Source organism: Danio rerio, chromosome 15 (assembly GCF_052040795.2).
Source record: "Danio rerio strain M-AB ecotype USA chromosome 15, GRCz13ab, whole genome shotgun sequence".
NCBI lineage: Eukaryota > Metazoa > Chordata > Actinopteri > Cypriniformes > Danionidae > Danio > Danio rerio.
This window is the reverse complement of record NC_141035.1, coordinates 21,053,802-21,067,876: the sequence shown is the minus strand read 5'-3', so window position 1 is coordinate 21,067,876 and position 14,075 is coordinate 21,053,802. Positions and strand designations below refer to the sequence as shown.

General features: G+C 34.4%; 2 protein-coding genes across 52 annotated transcripts in view; both read left to right on the top strand.

Moving 5' to 3' along the window:
* Positions 1-14,075, top strand: part of LOC147840601 (uncharacterized) — a 570,564-nt gene that overhangs the window by 418,397 nt on the left and 138,092 nt on the right. The window lies entirely within an intron of this gene.
* Positions 1-14,075, top strand: part of ncam1b (neural cell adhesion molecule 1b) — a 220,620-nt gene that overhangs the window by 179,639 nt on the left and 26,906 nt on the right. For all 51 annotated transcript variants that reach the window (XR_015508319.1, XR_015508318.1, XR_015508312.1 and 48 more), the window contains 2 exon segments: positions 4,017-4,141; positions 6,519-6,699. Coding sequence is in view for 13 of the 51 variants with exons in the window: in XM_087282357.1 (XP_087138483.1) it covers positions 4,017-4,141; positions 6,519-6,699 (306 nt within the window). In the remaining 38 variants the exon portion in view is untranslated.

The window sequence follows — 14,075 nt, the reverse complement described above, 5'->3', positions numbered from 1 at the left end:
GTGGATATGCGTGAACAGAGATGCGCAGAAATCCAAATCTACATTTGTTGACAGATAGTTTGAGCTACTTATTGGAATTTTGGGAGTTGTAGGCCCGACAATATTTAATTAGATGAACATTTTTTAGTCTTTTTAGTCTTTTTAGTCTTATGCCTTACCCAGAATATAAAAATACATTTAGATCGTTTACTTTAAGCATTACTATTGGACTGTGAATAGAATTTCAACCAGCACAACAAAAAATGTTTCTGAAGACAATTACCTACTGCACCTTTAGGAAATAATAAATAAGGAGTCTGTAAAATAACAGGAAAACTGTTGGAAGTTTGTTAGCAGGTTTTTGTACAGTCATTTACAACAAAAACACAGACAATATATCACTTTAACCTGTTAGCAAGCACTCACTTTTGAGGATTTACCTAACTTAAAATAATAACAGTTCTTGACCCCAGTACTGTTAAAAATGTAAACAGAAGACACTTTTTCAAACTTTTGAGCGTCAAAAGCTTTTGGAGGGAAGATCAAGATCCCATAACGGAATTCAAAAGCATAAAAAAGTCTAAAATATTAACCAAAACCATACCAGTATCAACCACGCCAAATATGGAAAACAGTTTATTTAAAAATATATTTTTTACAGTGTAGTACCATATCTCTAAATTCAGTCTATTGATAGTTTCGTTATTTATATAGACTACAAGGAAAAACGTTTTCTTTTTTTCTATTTGAAAAGAACATGCAAACTCCACCCAGATACTGTATGCCAGCTGACCCAACAGAGACTCAAACCAGCGACCTTCTTGCTGTGAGGCAACAGTGCTAACTACTGAGCCACCATGTCATTCAAATAAACATTAATAAAGTATAAAACACTTTTTCAAAAACTAATGATTACAGGCCTGATATTTCTGCCTGCAGCCCTGCAATGTTATGCAATATTGCGCTCATATAAATAATGAAAAGGTATTACCATAAACAATGTATTTTGTGACACCATTAGCATAATATGAAACTATTAACTTTTTATTCTGTCCATGCGATATGTATATATCATCACAGTGCACAGTCCTAATTGACACCATTGGTCATTTCACTGCTAATGATCAATAGACGGCTAAATAGGACGTCCAAACAAGATGAAAAAACCTGTATAAGCGTGAATGAAAGTGTCTCCCTCTTACGGGCTAATGGCTTATTACTGGCTTAATGAGAGTAAAATGCCTTCATTTTTCAGTGCGCCTTAAACACGCAATGTTGTTACGTGTCACTCTGCGGCGTCAGACTAATGTGGTGCATCAAACGAGCATTCGCTGCTCATTAAAACGAAATGGATCATGATGGCCCGTGAAGGAGAGGCCTCAGTGAACAGATTCCCAATTCACAGCAGTGCGTTCATACACATGACTGCTCTATAGGGATGTTCACAGTTCAGCGTGACCTCCAAATATCAGCCTACTCATCTACAAAGGCCCGGGCAAGCTGCGTGTGTCATATTATTTTATTACTTGCCTATATGGAATTGCTGGCGTGTAGGAGGATGAGAATTGTGGGCGTTGGAAAAGTGCCATCTTTTAATAAACATAATTAGAGGCTTTTGATTTTCCAGACTGGATGTATAGAGATCTGGTTGGCCAGCAGATGGTATATTGTTGACGAATAACATGCTTAATATCGTTTAAAGCTGTTGTATGTAATGTCTTCCGTATGTCAACAATTGAATGACATGAGTTTGGAATATCACTGACTATTCTGATGATTCATTTGTTGATTATTTGAATTGATTCGGATTTTATTTTCAGCATTTATAAAAAAATGTCTGTGTTATTGAAATTATCGAGTTAATTGTATTTTGAAAGGACTGCCTTTTTGTTTGAAATGCACTGTAACGGTAATTGAAACTACACAGAGGAAGAGATACATGCCAATTGTTGAAATTAATTTTATGTTCTGTTGTAAAATGCAAACCTTTTCTTTTTAATTGACAAGACTGTCGTTTAAGGTTACAAAAATGACGGTTCAGTTTGCTTTTGGTACAGCAAGGTGTAGAAACATACACTGTAAAAATAAAAAAGTTGACTCAACTCAACTTGTAAGGCAACTCTCTGCAGAGCTTTTTTTAGTTGACTCAACTTTCAACCCAAGTACTGCACTTGACTCGATGTATGTTAAGTCAACTCAGAAAAGCTCTGCAGCAAATTGTCTTAAAATTTTAATTATTCAACTTTTTCAATTACAGTGTAATATTGCTGCTTTTATTTTTGATTAAACAAATTGTAGCTTAAATTAGATTTAGTCATGATTACAAAAAAAAAGTATTTATTATATAGCACTACAAAGATTTTCAATATTAAGGTATGTATTGTTAGCTGTGTTCACACCAGACGCGGCATGCTCAAATAAATGTTATTAGTAAATTTGCTATTCGCGTGTAAATAGACACATGAACATTTCGAGCTTACTCACTTCATTTGCGTGTCAAATTTGCTTTATTCGCGCGTGAAATTCACTTCACAACAGATTCAGATTTGCATCATGGGTGGGACTTCTGTCTGCTCTGTGACTCTAAGTTCATTGCTAAATGACAAACATGGATTTTATTGAGAGAATAGCTGTGTTTATTCGCTTTAGGAAGGCTGAAGAACAGCATGTATTTGTTCGACGTCGTGTCTGAGTCCACTAGATCCTTGAAAAGGTGCACCCAGCTCTAAGTTCAACAACTTCTCCAGAAACTATACTTGGATGATGGACGATTTCAGCTGTGTTTCCAACTGAGCCAACCCCTGTCTGTGTTGCCTGTTATAACAATCTTTTTCCAGCCCAAAAACCCGGCAAAATGCACAAAAAGAATAATTAGAATTAGAATAATTAGAATAATATTTTATTTTGATTTAATTTAATCGAAATTAACTTAGTTACTTTAACTGTAATAATGTTTAACCATACAGGAACCGACACCAGCAGTCACGGAACCACAACATAACCGGATCCCATTAAAACACTGCCCTTCTCTCATCCACACACTGCACCCCTTACACTAGCTATTAAAGCATGTTTTACTTTCGAAATGGGGTATACATTCATAGCATACATTCCTATTTGGCTTTTAAATTCTTTTGAACATAGGTGCTGCATGTCAATCAGACAACGCTTCTGTGTTTGTTCTTGCTGTCAATTGTGGAAAAAATTATTGATAGATTGTTATGATGAACAACTGTTTAACTGAGTTTAACTGCAGGCGCTGCGTGATGCGCGTGCACATGAAGGGGAGTCAGGTTTATTCCGGAAGTCAGATTTTGATACAACTTTACATCACCTCCTCTTCATTCCCTTCTTTCTTTTACACATATTAAAGGGCTCGTTCTTCCAAAAATGAAACCTGTTATCATTGACTCAACCTTTTGCTTTTCCAAACCCATAAGACTTTCACAAAATTAAGAAATATCTGTTAAAACCTAATGTGTTTAGAACACTGTAAAAAATGATTTGTTGATTTTACTTAAAATAAGTGAGTAAACCTGTTGCTTTTAAAACAATTAGTTGACTTTACTTAAAAAAATGAGTAAACCCATTGGCATTATAATTGTACATAAATGAACTGCTCATAATTATTAAAAATTAAGGTAAATCAACTTAAAAGTTATTATGGGTCTACTCACTTTTTTAAGTAAAGTCAACTTGATACCTTTAAGTTTACTCTTTTTTTAAGTAAATGATCACTTTTTACAGTGTATAAATCAAACAGTTTAATCCCAATATTTAGTTTATTATTCATGTATAAACATTGATAAATGTGCATGCATAAAGTACATCCAGTATGGTTAACAGAATAGCTTGTTTATCAGTTGATTTGGTTTATTTGTCTGGTTTCAAAGATGAAAAAAAGGTCTTGCTGGTTTGGATTAACCTAATAGTCCATTAATTAGCAATGTTGACAGCATTTTTACTGTTTTGGGTGAACCATGCTTTTAATTGATGATGCTTTTTCTCATGACACTGCAACTGTTTTGTTTTTGTAGGAGAGCCCAGTCCTCCTATTCTAGAAGGGACTCTACAACCCAAAGGCAATTCTCTCAAAGTCAAGTGGATCAAACAAGATGACGGAGGGTCACCAATCACCCATTACCTGGTCAGATACAAAGCTGTAAGTGTCCGTTTAAAAATATACACTATATGAGTTTTAATGTTTTAAAAAGCCTATTCTGCTTTTGAGTTTTTATGTTTTTAGTTAGAACTCATTCTATATATGAGTTTTAATGTTTTTTTTAAAAAGCCTATTCTGCTTAATAGAACTTCATTTATTTAATAATAGTAAATGTTAAAAAAAATAATTACAACATGAAATCAGTGTTTTTGAATGTATTTGAATGCTTGAGTTTGACTTAGAATGTTTTTTTTGTTTGTTTGTTTGTTTTTCATGTAATTTGAAATGTAATATGTCCCTGTGTCTATATTCAAAGTCACACGATCTGAAATCATTCTAACATGATTATATGTTGCTCAAGAAACATTATTATTATTATTATTATTATTATTATTATTATTATTATTATTATTATTATTATTATTATTATTGTCAGTAATAAAAAAAGCTGGGCTGAATCACATTTTGTGAAAACTGATACCTTTCAGAAATTCCATTACAGATGTATTTACTTTTATTCATCAAGGACATATTAAATTGTTCAAGATTTAAAGTAAAAGAAAGATGTTTATAATGTAAAAACGGTGGTCATTTAAAATAAATGTAGTGATTCTTAACTACCGTTTCATCAGAGAATCCTTAAAAAATAGAAATTCAGCTTTGAATCACAGGAGTATTTGCATTATAAAACATAAGAAAGTCAAAAGCATTACTGTTTTTATTGTATTTTTGATCAAATATGACTGCTGTGAGGAAAAGACTTCTTTCCAAATGAGTTAAAAAATCATTCACACTTTTTTCTAAGGTAAAATTCTCACTAATAAGAAACCTTAACTAAGACTTTTAGCTCAATAAACTCCTTATTTGTTGCTTATTAATAGTAAGGTAGTTAGTAACTGGGTAGGATCATGGATATAGAAGACCATACTTTATTTACTAGTACTTATTGTACACTGAAAAATAAATATTAATTGGATTTACAATTTTATTTTATAAGGTAAATGTTTATATGGGCTGAATTTAGACAAACAAATTAAATGTAGTAATGTTTATCCTAATTTGTTTGTTTAAATTCAACCTTATAAATTTGCAACTAGTTACCTTAAAAAAATGTAAATCCAATGAATCAATTTTTTCAGTGTACTTAAAAAATCTTATTAATAATCAGGTAATAAGTCAGTAGTTAATAGCGGGTATTGATACTTGCGCTAAAGGTATGTTAAAGGGTATTTAATGATCTAGGCTCACAGTCTAAAGCGCATGCCGCAAAAGCAACAAAGGCATGTCTGAATCCACTTTTGCTACTTTAAGGACTGAAAAAAAACTCTGCGCCCGGTACATGGTCTAACAAGGTTGTGCTTATTCTCTTTATGAGTTATGGGTGTGTTTTGAGTATAATTTACATTAAACCAATCAGAGTCTCTTCTTACATTACATTTATGAGTGAGTTGTGCCATGCTGTGGTGTATTCACATGTTGGACTTTGTAAGTGGAAAAATTGAAAGCTTTACTAGTGAGAAAACAATTATAAAATAAAGAATGAGCCTCCTCCATTTGGCCTCTTTACTTTCTCTTTACCTTACATTTAGTGGAGTAAAGAAACGGTGCTGTACGCACTCCACTGAAGACATCTATTAGCCTACATACTGTATTTATTTTTCATTTGTTAAGTGCAAAGGTTGGTTTCAAAACTATTTCTAAATTCAGTTCTAATTTCCAGAAAATAAACAAATGAACAATAATAATGAAATATGGTAAAAAAAATTAGTTATATCCAAACTCACATCGTATTCTTATGCCCCATATGGTGATGCAGACGTCTCCAAAATCTGACAAATGGACAAATCTAAACTTGTTTTTATTAAAATAAATATAAATATGCATACAATAAATGATAGTAATATAATATTAACATTATAAAAATGCAAATTGTCAAGAATAAACTGAAAAAAAATTGTCAAGAATTAACCCCAATCCCCCCAAACCCCCCCCCCCCCCCCACACACGGAGATGAGGCAGTAATTTGTATATTTATGTAGAAAATAAAAAAAATGTAACATTTTAATCCTTTAACTTTATTCATTTGTAAGAATATGTGTGTATTGCTGTACATCCTGTGTGTATTAAGCAGTATGTAAGCTTTTGGACCTGATTTGACGCATAACTAACATGCTCTGCACTGAACTATAGACCAGTTTTTTTGTTGGTTAATGGTGCGGTCTATTTTAGTTTCTTAAAATAGCAATGCACCAACAGTACCTTAACACTGATAGGACCCAAAATGCCTTATCCAAAACTTTTGATTGATATTGTATAATTTCCTACCTTTTGTTAGTTCTACCTTGGCTGATTTTATGTCTGTGTGTTTGGCACCCAGAGGGAAGACTCCGAGTGGAAACCTGAGATCCGTCTGCCCAGTGGGAGTGAGTACGTAATGCTGATCGGTCTGGACTGGGACACCGAGTATGACGTGTTTGTGGTGGCAGAGAACCAACAGGGCAAGTCCAAGCCTGGCACCCTGACCTTCAGGACCTCATCAGAGCCCACAGCCACCACAGGTAACCACCAACATCCATCCATCCATTCATCCATCCCTCGCTCCCTCACTCCGTCCATCCATCCCTCCCTCTGTGTCTGCGTTCTCCCTCAAACACACTGATCTGATCTCCACAGCTGACTCAGAGCTGTTATAACAGCAGACGTGTGAATGCTCCGTCCCTTCACTTACACTGCATGATAAACAGTGAGTCATGAGAGATGGCAGATCACGAAACACACGGGCTAAACAGTTGGCTCTCTCATATGGGATTGTTCTGGCCATATTTCTATAACATAAGATCAGCGTGAGACACTGATAGCAGTCATGTGTGACGGGAGGAAGGTCGAGGGGCAGTTTTGATCACAAGCAAGTGTGATGACACTTATTAATCAACTTCTCACTGCAGTAAATTTTTTCGGCGTAATAAAAAGGGTTGTTTTTTGCTTTGTTTCTGCGTCTTTTAAGTTTATTGCTGTTGAAATTGTTAGAAATTCACCATCACATTGAACAAAACTAAAACTGAAACTTCATTACATGAATACATTATATTAATTACATTTCACAGACTCTTTTTACCTGCACACTTATGAAGCTTTTGTTACAAGAATAATAAGAATATTATTTGAGTTTTATATATTATTTATAATATAAGTAACAATTTGCAATATGGTTGTTTTGGTTAATGTTAGTTAATGTATTTACCAACAAGATCAAACTGTGAACAATGCATTAAATACAGTATTTGTTTATGGTAGTTAACATTAGTTAATGGAAATACCGTTGTTTATTGTTAGTCCATGTAAGCTCAAGGTGCATTAACTAATGTTAACAAGCATGAATTTGGATTTTAATAATGCATTAGTAAATGTTGATTTATGATTAATAAATGCTGTACAAGTATTTGATTTTAGTAAATACTTTAACTATCATTAACTAATGAAACCTTATTGTAAATTGTGATCATTTTGTATTATTTATTTATAGTTATACAGTATATTGCATGGTCTGAAGACATTCTTAATTCTGATTCTGGTGTGCAAAAAATTGCTTAATGCACAGGTAATTCCAGACAATTTTGATTTTGATTTGAATGAAGTGCACTACCATCAAACATCATTAGTCATAGGGGTGCAAAAATTTGACATTGGGATATTTTTTTCTCTGCGATATATTTTGCGATATAAATACAATTTCACTAGACGACTTAAATAACTCTATTTGGAAAGTCATTAATTTAGATGGATTGGGATTGATTTTGTAGGGAAGTTATATATATTTTTATATAAAATGTTATATGTATTTAATTAAACTACAGACATAAACACAATGGAACAAATATTAAAGTGAAACAAACAGTGCTGCATGGTTTCATGGGGAGAGTGTTCGGGTACAGAAATTGAATAATTAAATGTAAAACAACATTGCATTGTCTTCATCATATAAATAAATCAATACAATTAATCTTTATTAACTTCTTTATTCACTATTAAAATGCTTAACACTCCCTTAAAACGCTCACATATTCAGTCAAAGGCCTTAAAACACATGCTGATGATAAACTTTCACTCTATTATGGTTCACTTCTGCAGTGTCTCCACAAATCTTCTGTGTTTTGACCTGTGGTTTCTGGTCAACTAACCTCAACTCAACATATCTCACGATGTTACTATTGTGGACACACACATTGCGATATCAATGCTCAAACAATAAATTGAGCAGCCCTTATTAGTAATGTATTGTTTTAAATTATTTATTGCTGTATGTATGTGTAATTTGTGTATAAAGAGCTAAATTATTTTAGATAAGTATGTTTAGATAAAAACAAAACATCTAAGTTAAAAATATTTATTTTAAATTAAATTATTCTGTAATATTAAAGTTAATTTAAATTCTAAAACAACTATATAATAATCTTAAATTAATTACAGTGTTTCCTCTAGGATTTTTTCCAGCTGTTACACAGATCTACCAACTACCTGTGGCGTTATGTCAATGACTAGTGTTGTGAGCGCAGTATTACAAGATCGCATTTATGTAATAGCCTACAAGCATGCAAATCTCTTCGCTTGGCTTGCACACCGATTTCCTTTGCTCGTGCACAAAACTTCTTGTACGCCCTCTCAAACATACTGTACGCTGCTCAAGCGCAGTTCTTCTGGTGCGCTCTCAAATAAACACTGCTGAAGTGCGATTTAGTGCATTTATGTAACAAGTATGTCTCCAACATTTATTAGATTTGCTAGGAATATTTATTGATGTCTACAATAGAACTACAGTGTGGGATTAATGCGTCCTGAAGAAAAGTGAAACAGCTATATGTCGTGATTGCTGGCCTCACACATCACGCACCTGTCAGTCAGTCAGCCAGTCAGTCAGTCAGTCACCACGTAACCTTAAAGGGTTAAACAAACAACGCACAGCAGTACTACGGTTACAGAAAAGTTTGCCCTGTTATAATTCTCTAACCTTTTGATACGTTTTGGTGCGATTATCTACCGCTATTAAAAAAAAAAAAAAAACAGGACTGAATGTTTTGAATGAAAAGCTGTAATGTAGCCATGGCGGGATCAATTTCGGCTTGGCGCCATACCATGGAAGAATGAATATAGTGGAAACCATGAATTATATACACAAATGTACAAATGACAGACAGTACATTGATTGATTGATTGATTGATTGATTGATTGATTGATTGATTGATTGGTTGGTTGATTAATTGATTGATTGATTGATTGATTGATTGATTGATTGATTGATTGATTGATTGATTGATTGATTGATTGATTGGTTGATTGATTGATTGATTGATTGATTGATTGATTGATTGATTGATTGATTGATTGATTGATTGATTGATTGATTGATTGATTGATTGATTGATCTCTTTATACCTAATTCTGTATCTGCTGATATCTGATATTATACTGATATGTACTGTATGTGTGTTTTAATCAAATTACAAATCAGCTTTTGTTGGAAAATCACACTGTAAAAAAAAAATCCTGGTTGCCTTAAATGTTTAACCTGAATCAAATTAACCTTATGAGTCCATTGAACTTTTATTATAATAAACTGACTTATAACAGCTTGTGTAACTTATAAAACTCAGTTAGAAAATGATTAACCTAGTTTAATAAGTTACAATGGCCTAAAAAACATATGCTGTCAGGATTAATCGATCATATTATTTAGTGTCATATTATCAGTGCACTGATCACCGTTAAAAAACAAAAGAAAAACAGTACGTTCGATTAGCAAAACATGTTTTGTTCAACTACAACATTGAATAACAAATCCAAAAACAGGAGACCCCCTAGCATTCGTATGCAGGTACACTCTGAATCACTGTATGGTATAATGTTATCGACGTGACCTCCATCCACCGTTGACCAGGTTATCTAACCCTCAGCATCAGCACAGGCCAGCAGCAGCGAGTTTTCTCTCCTTCTCCCCATCCTGATGGAGGATCATCTCATGCGTGCCAGAGCCACAGCTGGCCTTCACTGCTTCACTTGTAACATAACAAGCATCTGGCGCTTCTTAATGCAGAGAGACTTACTCTGTCTCTCATTAACACTCAGAGACCAGGCCTGAATCGCCGCTCTCTTTGGCACACTAGGGTGCGAATGGCCCACTTCCAAAGCCTGTTTGTCTCACTCACACCTCGGCATACAGAAGCTCCTCTAAGCATGCCAATGAAGACCCTATACCAGAACTTCACTGAAGTTACTAACATGCTTTACTCACATAACTAATGTTAGAACAGCTTGGAAGTTGGCGTATAAAGAGTCTAGAGCTTTTTTTTTTTTTGCACTAATTTAATGTAATGGTTAGAGATGCACTACAATTTGTGTATACAATTATTTGAGGAATGTTTAAAGCGGTGGTTTCCAATCTGAAGAGGGGTCAGTTTTAATGGTTACAAGTACAAATGAAGTAGATAACAATTTGGATCACTAAAAATAAGTTATTGACTGTATTTTAAAAATTTATTAATCAGTACAAGTGTATTTAATTTAATAGCATCTTCTTTTGTGGCATTAAGCATTACATTTTCTGTCTTTCTATTAATAGTTTTTTTAGTCACATGACCTTTGCGGAGACCTGGCAGGCAAAAACAATGGGCCATGATGGCAGCTAAAGGATCTTCATAGAAGCACAGGAAAAAACAATCATATTTCAATCTGTTTCAAGCTATCATTATTTGGATCACACATCAACAGAACAAAACAGAGATATGATCACAAACTGTACTTTTTGGGCACTTGCGATTTATATTGTAAACCGGCAGCCATTTTTCAGTCATTTAAAGCTACCATATCCTTATCAGAGGTACAATTCGTCGATACTTGGATATTCCTCTGCGATTTAGTCATTGGTGACAGCATTATGTTATGTTAGTGCATTATAACATAGCCCCCCCCCACCCCCCCCCCAAGTTTGTCTAATTTCACTCGTGCCCCTCCCAGGCACCGCTCCCTCCAGACAAAATTATAATGCATGTGCAGACATCATTCACATATTACTTGCTGCGTTTAAAGTGTGTAGAATTAATTACATTAAAACATAAATACTTTATCTGATTCAGTGTGATGGCTGAGCCTGTTTCTGTGAGGACAACATACTAATCTGTGGTGGGATTCCTGACACGACTAACCATAAATCATCTTCCATTGTCAATAAGCATGAGCCAGAGCATACTTGCTTTTGATGTACATACATACAGAAAATGCTGCTTCGCAAAGCCAAGATCGCAAAGCACTGACGGTGTGGTGAAGTCGAACATATATTAACATAGGGAACAACTTTAATACGATTTTAATACGATTAAGACAATACTCTGATTAAGAGTCTACCATGTAAACAGCGATTTTTGATTCATTTAATCCGACTAATCTCATAATAACTGAACTAAACAGAAATGGAATTAAGACATGTGGAGTATACATATATTAGTGACATTATTGAGATAAACACCGCAATCAAACTATTACTGTCATTTAGGACTTTTTGCCGCATTTTGTGACAAGATCCACACACACACGGCTGTCAGAAAAGGGCCACGCACGCGCACACATATACACACACACACATGACGAAATGCGGAGGGTTTTTTTTTCTTTTCCATTTGACTTTCCATTAAAACAACTCTCTTCCACCAGTCCTTATTTTATATTCGCATCTAATACCCCAGTTTGTCGCGGGAGCGTGAATGATATGTTCACGACTGAAACTGAAACTTTGATCTGCAGTAAAGTCGAAAAATTAAGGATAAAACACCCAAAATTGGATGTGAATAGCGTGAACGTGAATAGCCTGGTGACGCAACATTCAAAAAGCACTTCACGTAACACCTTAATTATATTATTGTCTTATTAAGGCAAATAACTGATGTCCATGTAAACAGAGTCCGTAGTGTCTTCAAAGTTAAAGATCCAGAAGGGCATCCTGCTTATTTGAGTCAAAAGGGCACTTTTTTGTCAGACGGCTCACCGGTTTGACTTTCATTCATTCATCGTCAGTCATTTTAAAAAGCACCCGCTTCATTTTATTTGTGTATATTTTACTGGAACGCATTAACTCTACAGGAACCTGATAGTTAGCTGTGGAGCTGACGTTAATCATATTCCCTTTAGAGAACGCATAAAAATCGTCATCATTATTACGAGTGCACGCTTCAATGTCTTGCGATATAGGTTATAGGTCAGTGATGCTTCCATTTGACAAAACCATCAATTTCTCCTTTCTGGTTGTTCTTTCTATGAGGGAATTTACTGTAGAAGCACAGCCCAGGCATGTTTTCACATCAGTTAGTAATCTTGTATGTTATTGCACCACAATAATCTAGCTTTTTGGCAAAAAAAAAATTACTCAGCCTGTGACTTGGTGGTAAATGGGAGTATTTTTTGCCAACATAGGCTCATTCTGAAAACGTAGCCCTATATACATTTCTGGAGATTGCGAATCATGTAGCCAGAAGCACGTATGGCTGCTTTTTCGTTTTTTTTTTAATGAACGATACGGGGTGGCATAACGCCATTCCTTTTTGCCAGAGGTGGGAGTAAGTCACACATGTGCTAGTCACACGCAAGTCTCGAGTCATAACCTTCAAGTCTAAAGCAAGTAAAGTCAAACAATAGCTTGGTTTAGCAAGTCACATTCAAGTCAAAATTTTTGTTGATTTTTCAACTTTTGCAATTTCTTTTGCAATTTATATTTACATATATAACTTTCAGTTTTGTATTTAATGCATAATATATAACAAAAAGGTATTTATTTAACAAAAACAAGTTATTTCGAGTCATTTAACTCAAGTCCAAGTCAAGTCTCTAGTCATGACAGTCAAGTCCAAGTTAAGTTAAGTTTTTTGAATAGTTGTCAAACAAGTCTCAAGTCCTAAATTTTGCGACTTAAGTCTGACTTTAGTCAAGTCATGTGACTCGAGTCCCCCTTCTTCTTTTCGCGCTTACCAGCTGACCGATTACATCTGTATGGATGGCTTTCCTGCTGTTACCAGTTTGTACAGAAAGCAGGTAGGACAAAAACAGAATCCCAAAAATTTTAATAAACAAGTAAATAACAGGGTGATAATGTGGTAAAATCTGAAAATGCAGTAAAAAATCTTTCTTTTTCTGGATTGCTTTTTTGAAACTGTCGGTTGGGTTTAGGGAAGCGAGTAGGTGAGTCAATCTGGGATTTTGAAAACACTATTGGTTGGGTTTAGGGAAGGAGGAGGGTGGGTCAGTCAATCGGTCAGTCAGTCAAACTCTGGTGGATTTATGCGAGAAGAGCAAGCACAAATGGCACAATTTAAGACCTCAAAAAATTTACATAGTGGCCTCTGGTGGATTTGTGAAAACAAACAACTGCAAAAAACATACATTCTGTGGCGTATTTGGTGCTCTCTAGAAATGTATATAGCAGTACATTTTTAAAATGAGCCTGGGTTGGTTTATGCCCGCCAGGTTCACCTAATGACGTGACTTCACACGAAAACTATCAATAAGGGTACTGGACCACTGAAGCATTTGTTAAGCATTGCAATATTTTAGTTTGTCTTTTGTGCACACAGTTGTATATATAGTTATATATATAATCAATAGTCAGAAAAAATAAACTATTGTGAAACAGTGATCCCATTCATATCAAATTATCTTTATTAAGAAACCCAAACAGGTTTAGAAGAAATAGTAGGTGAGTAAATGCTGATATAAACATATATCTTTGGATGAATTATCGCTTTAAGCTCATATTTAGTCAAAGTAAACATTTCAGCATTTTGCGAACAAGTTTTCTGTTTGTTTAATAATAGCTGGTGTTTCATAACCTCTTCACTGAATATTTTATGAGCTCTCATGCATTATTCTGCTGTTTGTTAATGAATTGTGTACATC